This window comes from Taudactylus pleione, unplaced genomic scaffold (genome assembly GCF_031769625.1).
Source record: "Taudactylus pleione unplaced genomic scaffold, aTauple2 ptg000802l, whole genome shotgun sequence".
Lineage (NCBI taxonomy): Eukaryota > Metazoa > Chordata > Amphibia > Anura > Myobatrachidae > Taudactylus > Taudactylus pleione.
In genome coordinates, this window is record NW_028285204.1 from 81,650 (window position 1) to 99,821 (window position 18,172).

Here is an 18,172-nt window from a genome sequence, read left to right on the forward strand (position 1 = left end):
AGTCTATGCTCGTCACTCCCGGACAGTATCACCGGGAGTTAGGCGTCTCTCAGCTGCTCCTTCTAAGTCTATGCTCGTCACTGCTGGACAGTATCACCGGGAGCTGGGTGTCTCTCAGCTGCTCCATCTAAGTCTATGCTCATCACTGCAGAACAGTATCACCGGGAGCTGGGCGTCTCTCAGCTGCTCCATCTAAGTCTATGCTCGTCACTGCCGGACAGTATCACCGAGAGCTGGGCGTCTCTCAGCTGCTCCATCTAAGTCTATGCTCGTCACTGCCGGACAGTATCACCGGGAGTTGGGCGTCTCTCAGCAGCTCCATCTAAGTCTATGCTCGTCACTGCTGGACAGTATCACCGGGAGCTGGGCGTCTCTCAGCTGCTCCATCTAAGTCTATGCTCGTCACTGCCGGACAGTATCACCGGGAGCGGGGCGTCTCTCAGCTGCTCCATCTAAGTCTATGCTCGTCACTGCTGGACAGTATCACGGGGAGCTGGGTGTCTCTCAGCTGCTCCATCTAAGTCTATGCTCATCATTGATGGACATTATCACCGGGAGCTGGGCTTCTCTCAGCTGCTCCATCTAAGTCTATGCTCGTCACTGCCAGACAGTATCACCGGGAGCTGGGCATCTCTCAGCTGCTCCATCTAAGTCTATGCTCGTCACTGCTGGACAGTATCACCGGGAGCTGGGCGTCTCTCAGCTGCTCCATCTAAGTCTATGCTCGTCACTGCCGGACAGTATCACCGGGAGCTTGGCTTCTCTCAGCTGCTCCATCTAAGTCTATGCTCGTCACTGCCGGACAGTATCACTGGGAGCTGGGAGTCTCTCAGCTGCTCCATCTAAGTCTATGCTCGTCACTGCTGGACAGTATCACTGGGAGCTGGATATCTCTCAGCTGCTCCATCTAAGTCTATGCTCGTCACTGCTGGACAGTATCACCGGGAGCTGGGGGTCTCTCAGCTGCTCCATCTAAGTCTATGCTCGTCACTGCTGGACAGTATCACCGGGAGCTGGGCATCTCTCAGCTGCTCCATCTAAGTCTATGCTCGTCACTGCCGGACAGAATCACCAGGAGCTGGGCGTCTCTCAGCTGCTCCATCTAAGTCTATGCTCGTCACTGCTGGACAGTATCACCGGGAGCTGGGCGTCTCTCAGCTGCTCCATCTAAGTCTATGCTCGTCACTGCCGGACAGTATCACCGGGAGCTTGGCTTCTCTCAGCTGCTCCATCTAAGTCTATGCTCGTCACTGCCGGACAGTATCACCGGGAACTGGGAGTCTCTCAGCTGCTCCATCTAAGTCTATGCTCGTCACTGCTGGACAGTGTCACCGGGAGCTGGATATCTCTCAGCTGCTCCATCTAAGTCTATGCTCGTCACTGCCGGACAGTATCACCGGGAGCTGGGCGTCTCTCAGCTGCTCCATCTAAGTCTATGCTCGTCACTGCTGGACAGTATCACCGGGAGCTGGGAGTCTCTCAGCTGCTCCATCTAAGTCTATGCTCGTCACTGCTGGACAGTATCACCGGGAGCGGGGCGTCTCTCAGCTGCTCCATCTAAGTCTATGCTCATCACTGCTGGACAGTATCACCGGGAGCTGGGCGTCTCTCAGCTGCTCCATCTAAGTCTATGCTCGTCACTGCCGGACAGTATCACCGGGAGCTTGGAGTGTCTCAGCTGCTCCATCTAAGTCTATGCTCGTCACTGCCGGACAGTATCACCGGGAGCTGGGCATCTCTCTGCTGCTCCATCTATTATCTATTGGCAAATAGGCAGAAATAGATCTGTATTTTGGTGCCTTTTTGGTAAATATTCCCCCATAGAGTATTACTGCTCATCTTTCATATGCTGGATAACAATCAAACCTCTTTCCTAATTTTGTATATAATAACAGTAGCACAGTACTACTTACCTAGTTTTATGTACTAGATTCAATGCTCACTATCATTTATATTCTAATAATACGATCTGCATGCTGTACACGGAACTGTAGGCAAATATATGGAAAGTACAGGATTATCTGTCCCTGTGTGTCTAGTGCGATTCCCAGAATATGCTGTATGGGCATAGACTCGTGTTCTGTATAAAGTGATGGATATCATTGTCTCTAATTCATTAGTAATGGGAACCTGGTGTGTGGTGTAGGATATTACAGATTATATGGTGACATTGAGCAAGTCCTCTCATCCTCCCAGATCCCTGATCACCACCAATCATTCTCACCTTCGGGATATGTCTATAGATTGGAAGCCTGCGAGCAGGGCCCTCTTACCCTTATGTATGTATTTTTTGTATGTATGTCTTTTACAACCCAGTATAATGTTAATGTTGATTCAAATTGTAAAGCGCTACTGAATTTGCTGCGCTATATAAAAAACTGTTAATAAATAAATATATGTCCTGAGCTTCTCCAGACCCTCCAAACTGTTCTCACATGCTCAAATAGGCCTCTATCCAGCCTCCAGGCCTCCATACATGCCCTTCAGTCTTCATTCTGGCCTACACCCCTCTTCCTAACAGGAATGGCATTGGTATATCATCTTGTCCGCCGGGTTATTAACTACATCCACTTGCTAACACCCCAGCTTCGGCCCTTACCTACTGTACCCTCTTGGTCCTTTTGTGTCACCTCCTATCCCTTATATACTGTATCATGAACTCTTAAGAGCAGGGCCCTTAATCTTTTTTTTCTGTCCATCATTTTATTACTCACACACTGTTATTATGGATTTATAAAGTGTGGAATTGTTTGTATTAGATTATATTATGCTATTTGCTGTTTGTTCTGTTTCCTTTCTACGGTGCTGCAGAACCCTTGAGGTGCCTTACAAATAAAATCTAAAAATAATATTCAAAATAATAAGAAGTACAGTAATAATGTAGTTCTCAGTTAACAGCATACGGGCAAATACACAGTATCAATTCTCTTTTTCTGATTATTGTTCCTGTATTCTCTTAAGTTAAATGGGACATTTAAGAATTATTACAGCCAACGGTATGTAATTATCATTTCATTACAAATGTAACCTACCATTAATAAATAAAATCTGGATAAACAAACAGGCTGATCAATGTTTACTGTTCATCAGTCACTTTGTAGCAGAAATTATGCAAAGTAAATTGGTCCCTTCCAGGCTGGCGCTGAAACACATTCGTTACTGGAATTATACAAAATCTGTAAGATTAAAATGAAACAAAAAAAAATAAAAAAAATTACAGAGAAAAGCAGCACCAGAGAATAACACGGTGTTAGGGTGGGCTGGTAAAGTTAGTGGTTAATGTCTCTTGTATAGATTGTGTTGCTGTTGAGCAGATCTTTAAGAGAATGTTAGAAACCTATTTCCTCCCTAATTGTGTTTTGTTACCAAAGTTTCTTGTACAGGAAACCGACAAAAAGTTCTTGCACATTGTTAATAAGATTTCAGGGGGGCTTAATGCTGTACTGATGCCAGCTTTCATAGCTTCAATTATGCATATTTACACATAAATAACAGGATGCCCAGCACTGGACAACTACTGTCAATTCTTTAAAAAAAAAAAAATAATAATAATAATTAAAAAAAAAAATAATAATAATATTAATAATATTATTAATAATAGTAATAATAATAATAATAATCATAATAATAATAATAATAATAATAATAATAATAATAATAATAATAATATATTAATTATTTGAACTATGGTAGAATAAATTGAGAATTGATTTTGTTTTAAATATAAATTTAATAAATATATAATTTATTATATAGAGCTTTTAAACCCTTATTGCTATATCAAGCACTATGGAGCAGTCCATATCTTATTTGCCGAAGAGTGATAATTACTCCAGGAAGAGTTTACTTTCCAACAAGATGTAACTGCAATAATTGTGGAGGCTAAATAGTCTCCAGAAAAGCATGAGACCCCCCATAATAGCAGGACCACATAGAGGTCACGTACATATACGCCAATACAGACATGCACACGGCTCTAAGGGAATAGTATTTCTGCCTGAGCATTTATTTTATTTAAGACCAAAGTGTTTTGATAGAAAAACAAGCAAAATAAAGCCCCTACTGCAACAGTGACTTCCCCATAGCCAATTTATGTGGGGAGAAATTCCTCAGCTCTATCTCTCTCACAGTAAAGAAATGACACTTATGTTATAATCTCTTCCTTCATTTTGCTATCTAACGCTTTACCCTATTATATTTTCTGGCTGTAACACGTCGGTAAGTGGAGCCGCTGCTTAGTGAGGAACCTACAGTATAAAGTACATATGTAAGTGATGTTCCATTCTATCCAGTCAACAAAGGAGTAATATATGGAAATCCATAGGCGTCAATAAGACACCAGCGATGATTACCGGCCATATAGAGAGAACAACAGGAGGATTCCTAATAACATTGTATTTGCAATGTGGCTGCTGTTAGGACAAAATAAGATTTAATTACATTAGCATGGAGGGAAATTCACCTCTTTACACTTTTCACAAGGTTCTTCTCAAGTCAATGGAACATGTATGGTAAAAAATAAACTTATAATAATTATATAAATATAATAGTAAAAAAAAAAAAACCCCAAACTATCCAATTTCTTCTTTCTGTCCATCCTCATATTTTTGTGACTTTTCGAGGTGTATTTGGCTAAAGTATGAGCAGTGTTTATCTCATGGTCGTCTTTGTATAACCAGACTGTTACTGTATCAGATTATTACATTGTCCATAGAAGTAACAGATGAATGCGGTGAGAAGCTCTGATCGGTGCTGTGATTGGGAAAGAGCTCAACCTTACTGGGGCCCATTTATTATCCAATATTTGTGGCTTATTCCCTGAAAGCATCAGTTTTGGTGGGGTAACGGAAAATATATAGGATCCCCCAAATATATGAAGGAGGGACTGCAGCAGATGTCTCCTATACCTTCTGTGATCCCTCCATTCCCGCGGGTAGCTGCATCCCCCATAGGTCTCTATGGAGGATGCAATGCTGCCAGATTTACCAACTTCAGAAATACAATGCATTCCGGATATTGGCCCCTGCAGGTAACGCCATCTGATGATTATGTTAGCCCATTGGCTACAGATTGAAAAATTTATCGGGAGAGGGTTCCATAGAAACATTCCCCAGGCAATGGCAGCCCTTCCCTGGCATTCGCAGTAACCCTGACAGCACCCTGGGCACATTGCAAGGATGGGATCTTTTTGAAGCCCCTATCCCTGCATGTGCCGGATGATACATTGCGACGCTATGATCGCATCTAGCAATGCGATCTTGTTTGCAGTAATACTATGCCCATCTCGCATTGCAGATATGTTCATTAATAAATAGGCCCCATGTTACTACAAGGAGAATGCAAATAACTGGGTCTGACACTGGAAATTACTGCGGAATGTACTTAGGTGAGTGGGAATATGCAGAATTAGTAGCAGACAGTAGAATGAGCTGGGTCCTCCTGCAGCGCACGCTCGTTACTGCATCTGCGGCTCCTCTCACACTGATACAGAATAACATCTCACACATCTCCATATAACACAAATGCCATGTGCTCAGCAGAAGCTCCTGTGTAATGTGTACATTTCTATATTTACTTCTTCATGTCTTCTATGAGGAGATTTACAAAATCAATAATAATCAAATAAATATCTAATTAAATTACCTTATCCCTTTGTGGCTGTGAAATGTCAGAACTCTGCGAATCTTCTCACAATGAAAGTGAAATAGTCATGTACTCAGATAATACACAGTAAGAGAGGAAACAGATATAGGTTACGTGAGATGAAAGTGGAATCAGGATTTATTTTCTATTGAAAGGTGGTCCTGCTAAATGTATGTACTGGGTATTAGATGAATATATTACCTTATATATACGACTATAGCGTGAAATTTCCTATGCATTTACTAGATAGCAGATATACTGTAGTTGTTTTTTCAAGTTGCAAATGATTAACATTCATTAAAATATTAGATCACTAAGCAAAATCTCAATTATAAACCAGACCATATGCTGCAGGACAATGACCTCACCGGGGGTTGTCACTCATAGTTCTCTGACACCCCCTTCTACTAAGTTCTAACCAATATGATAACTTAAATGGGAGAGTAAAAATCTTCAATTTAAGTACACATATATTGAACCATAATGAAAACTCAGTCCTAAATAAAGGTCTGAGATAGGCTCCCTCAATTAAGATTAATGACTTTGCTTTCTACATTGATATGCAGAAATACATAAGAAAACTGACAGTAAAAAAAAAATTCTTATGAAAGAAGGTGAGGAAACACCAGAAATGAGAGAATCTGGATCAATATCTTCATTTTGGCCAAAATCTTCCTTTTTTCCTTCCTATCTAAAGTGCAGCTTTATTGATACTTTCTCCACATAAGTATTAGAGGACTTAAAAGACATAAAATTTAAAAAAGTAAAATTTAACTTGAGTTATGGAGAAAGACAAGCATTAAAAGAACTAAGTGAAAATAAACAACTCATTATCAAGCCCGCAGACAAGGAAGGGGGGGGGGATTTTCCAATTGGACACTATAGATTACAAACAGGAGGTGTTTAGAAAACTAAATGATGCCCAAACATATAAAAAACTGAGAACAGACCCAACGGAGAGCTTTACAAAGGACTTAAAAACTCTGGTAGATACATACATGGATATGAGGGCATTGACAAGTATGGAATCTAAATTCTTAATTACAGAGAAACTCACAGTGCCAGTTATTTAGGTATTACCCAAAATACATAAAGACCCCATTCATCCTCTTGGTAGACTGATTGTATCTGGAATTGATTCGGTCAAGGCAAATTTGTCTGAGTTTATTGATTTTCACTTGGAACTGTTCGTTCTTTTAAATAAATCACATCTTAAAGAAACTAGGGACTTTTTAAATAAAATTAAAGATCTACAACGGGAAGATGATTTTATATTGGTGAGTGCAGATGTCAGTTCCCTCTACACCATAACCAGACATGATCAAGGTGTGGAGGATGTCAAATTAACTTTACAATGTTCCAATTTAGACACAGGATTACAAGATTTTTTAACCCATGGCATTAATTTTATCTTAAGACAATTATTTTATTTTTAAAGATGATTTTTATCTGCAAGAGGTCAGCACTGCAATGGGTACTAGGTTTGCCCCTAGTTATGCTAACATTTTTATGGGGTGTGGGAAGATCAAACCATTTGGAATCACAAACCCCAGGGGGCAAACCTAGTGCTCTGGTGCAGATATATTGATGACATTTCTTATTTGGAAAGGGGAGAGGATACTTTTAGATGACTTCTGCACCAGATTAAACTGCAATGATCGTGGTATCAAACTGAATTTTGATATTCAGACAGAAACTATTAATTTTTTAGACGTTATAGTATATCTGGAAAAATGAAACCTATTAACTAAATCTTATCAAAAACCAACAGATTCCCTCTCCTATATTCAGGCTGGGAGTTGTCACCATCATCAGTGGCTAACTTCCATACCTCGGAAGGGGGCAGTTTAAAAGGATACAAAGAAACTGTTCAAAGTTGGAAGTTTTTAATGAACAAGCCAATAAAAGGAAGGAGCTTTTTTAACAAGGAGTTATAGAGAAAACCATGTTTTAGAAAATCTTAAATCCATGATAGAAATTGATCAAAATGAATTATTGATCACTTATCCAAAACAAGTTAAGGATGATAGATTCCAATGGGCATTTGTCTCGTATTTTAACTCCCACCATAGAGAGATTGAAAAAGTCTTTAAAAAAACATTGGGCAGAGGTCTCCCATCCTGGGAAAAATTATTCCACGAAAACCAATACACATCTACAGAAAGGCAGCTAACCTAAGAACAAAATTGGTTAGGAGTGCACATCTGAATTCAGATAAGGTTCATATTAACTATAAATCAAGGGGTTTTCACAGATGTGGCCTATTTTTGGGGTGTAGAGATGTGAAAAAATCAGGAAAGGAAAAGAAATTCATCACAGCTATTATAAATGGACAAGAATTCAAAATATCAGACTTCATTACATGTAACTCTAAAAACCTTATCTATGCTATAGAATGTAGCTGTGGACTGTTCTATATTGGGCGTACCACAAGGAATCTTTAAACTCTCATTGGAGAACCTCTCCGAAAATTTAGAAAAGGTTTAGAGTCTCATTCATTGTCAGCCCACTTTAAGACTAAACATAACTGTTCCACAGACAAAATAAAAAAATTCTGGGTTTGAAAATAATTAAAAGTACCTTTAGGTATCATCTATAAGCAAGGGTGTTACATTTTTTTATATCTACGACCTATTTTTATCTATTAGGTTTTAATTTTGTTGTACATATTTTATATGCCATATTGTGTGAAATTTTAAATTTTTATTGTGTCTATTTTATTTTACATTTTATTTTTTACTTTTAATTTATTTACTTCTCATATGCACTTTATATACTCATAGGAGGTTTCTTTAGAAAACAAGGTCTCCAAGATGGAAACCAGGGTAAAGGACAAAAAAAGGATAACTTTCTTTCTTTGACGCACACCGGAAACACGTAATCTATTCCAGATGTCACTTCCGGAAAGTCCTAGCTATACCCCCACTACAATTGCCTTGGGATACACAAGCAAGGCGCGGTGGTTCCAGAGTCGTGCTGTACATGCACGCTCGATGGAGGATGGGCACATGTTTAGTGTAGAATGTCTTTTTCAAGAAGTGTCTCTACCGGAAGTTATCACGTGACATGGAAGGGAGACCTAACCGGAAATATGGATTGTATAACTTTTTACCTCTTTACATATGGATGTTGTTGTATGTATACATTGGATGGGTTTGCTATGTAACAAGCGCTGTGCTGATTAATTGATTAATTACATAGGATATTTAAGATACCTATGTGAGAGCTGTGCCTCATACCTTAAGAAAAGATCTGCAGTGGCGGATCGAAACGCTTTGGTTCCAGGGGACATATGCACATTGCTTGGACTTCTTGGTTGATAAGTGACTTCCTTGAATAGACGATGGATTCCGGACCTCACTGTCTTATTAAATCAGGTCATCACCTTTTTATTTTTGATATTTATTTTGTTTGTTTATTGTTTCATTTGGAAAAGTTTTGATTGTTGTCTTTTTTATATTAAAATACCATTGACTATACAGACTCTTTTCCTTCTTACCATGAGGATCAATGTAATGTGGTGATGAGTAGGTAGAAAGCTGAAACATATATATAAAGAAACCTTTATGAGCCTTCAGAGCATGGCCCGCCTGTAAGTAGGGTACGCATCATCTCATATACTCCTCCTTGTTTCAAAAATCCTCCCCTATTCTTCAACTGGATTCCTTGGGATTACATAGGGTGGGAGGATATAGATACCCAGATGTGAATACCTCCACGTACTAGCGTGTTAGTTTTGGTACGCAAATATCAAGGCATCTCTTTGGAACACCACACCTTCATATCACTAGACTGATACATGATCAAAAGAATTGTCTATATTATTAATGAATGTTTCCTGCTCTATGTGTTTTTTCACATGTACTACATGGAGACCATCATATACCTCTGAATTTTACCTAAAGGGCACAATTGTCAGGAAGGATCCATTTTTCTGAAACATATCATAAGGACTGAGTATTTCCTATTTCTCTATAACTACCATAGATATATTGGCTGTATGTATATCCAGTGCCACCTTGTGGCATAATATTATTTTATGGTTTGACTGTCAAGTGAAAACCTATTTTTGTGCCACACAAGGGGCTGAAGGTCTTGTGCAACTATTGTATAGACATTGTTTTCCACACCTCATTCTACTAAGTGTGTCTATCTCTATCACCAGGTATGTGTCATGGGATCCCCCCCACCCCATTTACCACTGGTCATATGCAAACCAGTCAATGAAGTTGTGTAACTGAGCATTCACACAAGGACTTACTTACTAAGCCTTGGATGGAGATAACGTGTACGGTGATAAAGTACCAGTCAATCAGCTCCTAGCTGCCATGTCACAGGTGGTGTTTGACAAATGACAGGAGCTGGTTGGTTGGTACATTATCTCTATCCACTCTATCTCCATCCAAGGCTTAGTAAATAGACCCCTAAGGTAACAGAGGGTGTGATGCTGGAACCGCGTGCTAGGCAGAGTCATGCAGTATAACGCCTGGATACAGATGTATAATTTGCACCAATAATAGGGCTGGTAACAGTGTGCACTGATAGTGATGACGGCTCTGAGAGAGCAGGTGCATGGATGGGACTGGTCTGATTGCAGAGATGCGCACAGCCCAGCACAGAGGAAGGACCTTTAGTTCTGTGCGCACAATTACAGGAGCAGTTATGGCTAATTTGTGTTGAGCTCTGGATTATCCCCTCACAGTACAGAGAAGAAACCGGTGTACTGTACCTTCACTTCTCAGACTGTATGATGGCGACAAGGTGTATACTAAATGACCTTTAATTAGAGCTTAATTTAGACTTTGTTACATCTTAATCAATAGAACTGAATGTGCTGCCCAGCAGCAGTGTTACCTGATAGGGAGATGGGGTAGAGATACAACACAGGATATCATTGTAAATAAGCAATCACAGGCAATGCTTACATCTATGTTTGTTGCTATTTATTATGCAAAGCTTAGAGCAACATACTCTGACTTTGACCTTGCGTGAATCCTGTAAATTGCTCCAGCAAGATGGAGGTTCTGCAAATCAGCAATTATCCACACTCCCCTTGTCAATGGTTCATATAATCAGCACCTGCTACACTACACCTATACCCCCCACCCACCAGAGATCATGCAAATCGGCTCATCTCTTACCACCCATAAAGTCATGTGAATGAATACCCCCCACACATACACTCCCCCACCCCCATGAACCAGCACCTGCTACACTACACCCCACACCCACCAGACATCATGCAAATCAGCTCCTCTCTTACCCACCCATAAAGTCATGTGAATGAAGACCCCCACTCCATGAATCGGCCCCTCCCGAACTGCTCCTTTCCTATGGAGGTCCACAAATTAGCTCCTCCCACCCCCACCAGAGGTCCTGCAAATTGACACTTTGCACACACACTTTATGCTGTAAGTCCTGCGAATCAGCACCTCTTGCAGTCTTTCCCCTTCTGCACTACTCCCCCCTGCCTCCTGCTGGAGGTCCCAAGAATCAACCCCTCTCACTAGCAAATTATGTCACAAATCTATACTACCCACAGTCCCCTGCCACACTGGAGGTCTTGCAAATAGGCCCCATTGGAGGAAGAAGGTCTTGAGCCAGCCACCCTCCACACCCCAGACGTGCAAGACATATAGCCCTCATCTGAGAGTGGCACTGGGAGAAGGGTTGTCAGCTTAAGGAAAGAGGGGAAGAGCATGTGGACAGTAGAGGAAATGTTGAAGAACATGAGGGTGCTGGAAGGAAAGGAGGAAATAGGTTGTTATGAGCAGGACCCTCAGCCCTCATATGCTTTTCCTTCCCTCGCTAATACCATCATCTCCTGTTAGTGTAATGACTGTTTATATACCTGAATGCACAGTTTTCTTTTCCAAATAGACACAATTGAAACAATATAGTTCTTGTCCATTTCCAGTAAACCACATTTAGTCATGCAAAACAAATTACACACACCATCATTACACGCTGAACTGTATATATTACCAGCTGACAGTCTTGCAGAATTTTTTTTCTGAGAATTTTGTAGCTTTTTGCTGTTACTGCACTTCTCAAAACTTTCTTATAATGTCTCTAATAAAGAGTATTTGGAGATGGTTTGCAGAACTCCCAGTTAAATAGATAATAAAATCAACTGCTGATTAAAATTATGTCATCACAATGGAAAAGAAAGACAGTTGGCGTGAACTCTGACCCCTCCCATGTGTGTCAGTGATGTTACTTCCATTACACCCAGAGTCACACACAGACATGCAGACACTTATAGATATAACAAGAATCATACACAGACACGCAGTCTCATATAGACATTTTATTATTATTATTATTATTATTATTATTATTATTATTATTATTATTATTATTATCCTTTATTTATATGGCACCACAAGTATTTCACAGCACCTTACAAAGTACATAAACAAATAATTTGACAACTGACTTACAGTACAAAATAGGACAAGGACATGGATAATATACATTGCTACATTAGTGACCATAACACCAAGATATGCAACAGAGCGTAAGCAACCAAGTGCTAGGTGCCCTGGTGGGGGGTAAGAAGAAGGTGAAAGTAAAGTAAGGAGAAGCACAAGAGGGTAGAGGCCCTGCTCATAAGAGCTTACATTCTAAAGGCATGCACAGGGTCGCATACAAACATGCCATTCACAGACACACCCAGGGTCACACATAGACATGCAGGCACACATAGACATGCCAAGAGTCACATACAGGCATGCCCAGAGTCACATACAGGCATGCCCAGAGTCACATACAGGCATGCCCAGAGTCACATACAGGCATGCCCAGAGTCACATACAGGCATGCCCAGAGTCACACATAGATATGCCCAGAGTCACATACAGGCATGCCCAGAGTCACACATAGACATGCCCAGAGTCACATACAGGCATGCCCAGAGTCACACATAGACACACCCAGGGTCACACATAGACATGCAGGCACACATAGACATGCCCAGAGTCACACATAGACATGCCCAGAGTCACATACACGCATGCCCAGAGTCACATACAGGCATGCCCAGAGTCACATACAGGCATGCCCAGAGTCACACATAGATATGCCCAGAGTCACATACAGGCATGCCCAGAGTCACACATAGACATGCCCAGAGTCACATACAGGCATGCCCAGAGTCACATACAGACACACCCAGGGTCACACATAGACATGTAGGCACACATAGACAAGCCCAGAGTCACACATAGACATGCCCAGAGTCACATACAGGCATGCCCAGAGTCACATACAGGCATGCCCAGAGTCACATACAGGCATGCCCAGAGTCACATACAGGCATGCCCAGAGTCACATACAGGCATGCCCAGAGTCACATACAGGCGTGCCCAGAGTCACATACAGGCTTGCACAGAGTCACATACAGGCATGCCCAGAGTCACATACAGGCATGCCCAGAGTCACATACAGGCATGCCCAGAGTCACATACAGGCATGCCCAGAGTCACACATAGATATGCCCAGAGTCACATACAGGCATGCCCAGAGTCACATACAGGCATGCCCAGAGTCACATACAGGCATGCCCAGAGTCACACATAGATATGCCCAGAGTCACATACAGGCATGCCCAGAGTCACATACAGGCATGCCCAGAGTCACACATAGACATGCCCAGAGTCACATACAGGCATGCCCAGAGTCACACATAGACACACCCAGGGTCACAAATAGACATGCAGGCACACATAGACATGCCCAGAGTCACACATAGACATGCCCAGAGTCACATACAGGCATGCCCAGAGTCACATACAGGCATGCCCAGAGTCACATACAGGCATGCCCAGAGTCACACATAGACATGCCCAGAGTCACATACAGGCATGCCCAGAGTCACATACAGACACACCCAGGGTCACACATAGACATGCAGGCACACATACACATGCCCAGAGTCACACATAGACATGCCCAGAGTCACATACAGGCACGCCCAGAGTCACATACAGGCATGCCCAGAGTCACATACAGGCATGCCCAGAGTCACATACAGGCATGCCCAGAGTCACATACAGGCATGCCCAGAGTCGCATACAGGCACACCCAGAGTCACACACAGACATGCCCTGAGTCACATACAGGCATGCCCAGAGTCACATACAGGCATGCCCAGAGTCACATACAGGCACACCCAGAGTCACACACAGACATGCCCAGAGTCACATACAGGCATTCCCAGAGTCTCATACAGGCATGCCCAGAGTCATATACAGGCATGCCCAGAGTCACATACAGGCGTGCCCAGAGTCACATACAGGCGTGCCCAGAGTCACATACAGGCATGCCCAGAGTCACATACAGGCATTCCCAGAGTCACATACAGGCATGCCAAGAGTCACATACAGGCATGCCCAGAGTCACACATAGATATGCCCAGAGTCACATACAGGCATGCCCAGAGTCACATACAGGCATGCCCAGAGTCACACATAGATATGCCCAGAGTCACATACAGGTATGCCCAGAGTCACACATAGACATGCCCAGAGTCACATACAGGCATGCCCAGAGTCACACATAGACACACCCAGGGTCACACATAGACATGCAGGCACACATAGACATGCCCAGAGTCACACATAGACATGCCCAGAGTCACATACAGGCATGCCCAGAGTCACATACAGGCATGCCCAGAGTCACATACAGGCATGCCCAGAGTCACACATAGATATGCCCAGAGTCACATACAGGCATGCCCAGAGTCACACATAGACATGCCCAGAGTCACATACAGGCATGCCCAGAGTCACATACAGACACACCCAGGGTCACACATAAACATGCAGGCACACATAGACATGCCCAGAGTCACACATAGACATGCCCAGAGTCACATACAGGCATGCCCAGAGTCACATACAGGCATGCCCAGAGTCACATAAAGGCATGCCCAGAGTCACATACAGGCATGCCCAGAGTCACTTACAGGCATGCTCAGAGTCACATACAGGCACGCCCAGAGTCACATACAGGCATGCCCAGAGTCACATACAGGCATGCCCAGAGTCACATACAGGCATGCCCAGAGTCACATACAGGCATGCCCAGAGTCACATACAGGCATGCCCAGAGTCACATACAGGCATGCCCAGAGTCACACATAGATATGCCCAGAGTCACATACAGGCATGCCCAGAGTCACATACAGGCATGCCCAGAGTCACATACAGGCATGCCATACCAATAGAAAGAAACAGATCCACCAGTGCTATAAACCAATGTCACTTAGACTCTAAGAAAAATCACATTCCTTATGAAGCATTCAATGGATAATTACAGTCCCTTCTGTCCTCCAGAAGCTGTATATGGAATTTAGTCCTTGTGTATTGTCCTTCTCACTGTATGTATTTCAGCATCCCAATGTTGATGCAATAAATAATATGGGAGTTAAAACACATGAAGAGAAATATAGTGTAATATTTAGTGTATATTATTTTCTATCGGCTCTCAGGGATGTTCCGCAGCCCTGGGAGGTAGTGGTTGCTTGACCAATGTAATTATTGTAATCTACCTTTTTTGTGGTGGGTTCTAGTTTCAATAAGGCTATTTTCAATATAGATTTCTAGGTCCAAGAAAAATAATTTCTCTCTACTGGTGCATGATGTAAAAATAACATTCAGATTTTGTTCTTAATGTATTTAATGAAGTTTTCCAATTTAGATTATTTGCTGACCAGATAAACAAGGCATTGTTGATAAATATCTGCCATATTTTAATGCTTTCTAAACAGAGGTTATTACTTCAGATAAAATCTGCTTCCCATTGGGCCACAAACAGGTTGGCTTATACTGGCACAAATTTTGTGCCCATTATGGTGCCTCTTTCTTGCTTACAATAAGTATCTTCGAACCAGAAAAAAAAATGTTTTAATAAGAAAAAAAGTATAGCGAGAGCACTAGACAATGGTGTGGTGTTTATTAATCACTAACCTTAAATATACGTAATAAAATACAATATAATACATAAATGATCCTTCATGGGATATAAACCAATATAAATAAAGTTCAGGATCAATCAGACAAATTAATACTAGGAAGGTCAGCTTGGGAACACCTCAAGTAAGCAATAGTCTAATCACAAATATGCAATTGTTGTTAGTAGTAGTAAAGTCAGCTTGAAAAGCTCCTCATACAGTACACTTAAAAATACATTATCAGTCCGATTTAAAAGCAAGTTTGCATCTGTATATCAACAGTAGTAAAGCTAGCTTGGAAGTGCCACACACACTCCAGAAATACAGCCAGTTTAACCAACAATGCTGCACTGGTAAATAAAATTTTTGTACCCCATAAGAAGCCTAACTGACACTGGAAAACAATATAGAACTGTTCTAATAACCCTAATAAAAGTAAATTTTTGGTTCTTAAATTTTTGGAAAAAATTATTGCTGTATTTAAATTAGAGGGAACATTACATTGGGTGCTAGTATATTTTTGTGTCTATAAAGTGCAGTTTTAAATTTTTTAAAAAATACACCTACTGCAGCCACCTGCAATCCTAAGAACACCTGTCCCATAAATCCCCACAAACTACCTGACCCAATACTTTAAACCAATTTTACAACACTTTTTAAATTTTCACCCCAAAAATTACATGACATTATTAGGGAGAATTAAGCTCATTAAAAAAATTGTTTTGCCTAATTAGTCATTAGGGAGGGTGTCCAAAGGGTTCTGAACCAAGGCCCTGATTCAGAGCCAGACGCTCTGAATGAGCGCTCGCACTGAATCAGGGCGTTTTTTTTAATTTTTGGAGCGGCCTCCTGGGAATGCCTCCATTTGGGCAGCCACCCCCCCGGCCCACCCACCAAAAGGGGTGAGCTGTCACTCAACATCGACAGTTCGCCCCCTTTGGTGCGAGACCCGGAGCGATGGAGTGCCCGTCGCTAGCCAGGTCTCGCGCATGCACATGACGGAGCCGGCTCCATCATGCGCATGCACTGTGGGCCACCATTGACCCAGTTGCGAGCGCTCAGCGCTTGCGACCGGGTCTGAATCAGGCCCAGAGTTCCTACATTTTTAGTCAAAAATAAGGATTTTGAACATTTTATCACCTGCTCTGAGATGGTAAAACTTTTCAACAGTTTCTGCCTATGGAATAACACATGCAATTGGATAACGCGATACGAACTTATGCAGAAAAAGTTCGCACTCGCGAATGCTTTTTGGCAAACGTGACTTTTCACACCTAATTGAAAACAGCCCTTAGAGTCCTCACATATTTGTTGAGACCTACAAATAGTGTAAACAGATTGGGTTTTTAGTTAGTGATGTGCAGTTTGGTTCTCTAGAGATCTGAATCCACCTGATTTTTATGAATCCAGGTAAATTCGAGTCATGGTTCTTATCTTTTCACAGTTCGGAATTAGAATTTTAAATCCGAATTTCGGTTTTGGATTGCATAAATTACCTGATTTAGCTGTTTTTAAAAACTTTATTTCAATTTGAAAAAAAAAATCCAGATCCAAAACCAAAACTAAAACCAAAACACTTGAGGGTGGTTTTGCAAAACCAAAACCAAAACACGAAGATGAATTCAGATCTAAAACCAAAACACAGGGGTAGGAGCACATCTCCAGTTTTCATATAAATTCAATTACATCACCAAGGAATCTGATCTGATTCCTTGGAGAAGTAATTGAATTTATCTTTTTATGCAGCATATGGTTTAGGTTTAAAGAGTCAGATTCGGCCTGGTGGTCAATAACACTATATAATGAGGTATTGTCACATGTATATAGAAAAATATGTGCGGTGTCTTTAAGAAAGCTTTTCTGTTTTACCACCAGAGGTCCAAGAACAGAACCTTGGGGAAAGCCTACTGTTAGAGGGGGTTAGTAGTAAGATAATTTATTCCAGACATAATTGGCCTTCCCGGTAGGGCCACCTCATCTTTGTGAATCTCTGGCAGAAAATAAAACACTGGCATGGTTGTACTCTCCCTTTTGATATAATCATATTCATTCTCATCTAGAATAATGATATCATGGGCTTCATTGAGAAGAATCAACATTTATTTTTATACATCGTTGTCAGGTCCCCATTCAGTTTTTCATACATGGTAGTGTCTTCCAGAAGTCTATTGGCCTCTTTTAGGTATTTGCCTTGTTCCTTGTGCACCAGTCTTCCTCCTTTATCATCTTAATAACCAGGTTCTCATTATCTTGCAGTTCCTTCAGACCTGCTTTTTCTTTGGACATCTAGTTATCTCTGGTTGGTCTCCTACTTGAGATTTCAACCATCTTTGGAAAGTCTCAATAAACCCTCCTATCAAATGGGATGGATAGAACTGACTTTCTTTTGAGCGACATATGTTGATATTTCTCTTCCTTAACCTTCTGGACTGGTGGTTAGACTGGTTCTGTAGAAAGTGCTTTTTAAGTGGTAGCTTCCTTATACATTTATGCAAGCTTCTATAAGTTTCAAATGTAACTTTACTACTCTGTGAAAATTGTTATCCTTTGTTTAACAAGCTTATCTGTCCA

General features: G+C 41.5%; 1 protein-coding gene across 1 annotated transcript in view; it reads right to left on the bottom strand.

Annotated features, from left to right (window-relative positions):
• The window catches only part of LOC148474890 (uncharacterized), an 86,260-nt gene extending 68,373 nt beyond the window's left edge, over nucleotides 1-17,887 (bottom strand). The window contains exons 1-2 of the mRNA XM_088458023.1: nucleotides 17,792-17,887; nucleotides 16,742-16,778 (exon numbers count right to left, since the gene is read on the bottom strand). Of these exons, the coding sequence (XP_088314149.1) occupies nucleotides 16,742-16,778; nucleotides 17,792-17,887 (133 nt within the window). The remainder of the gene's footprint in view (nucleotides 1-16,741; nucleotides 16,779-17,791) is intronic.
• Between the last annotated feature and the right edge of the window lie 285 nt (nucleotides 17,888-18,172).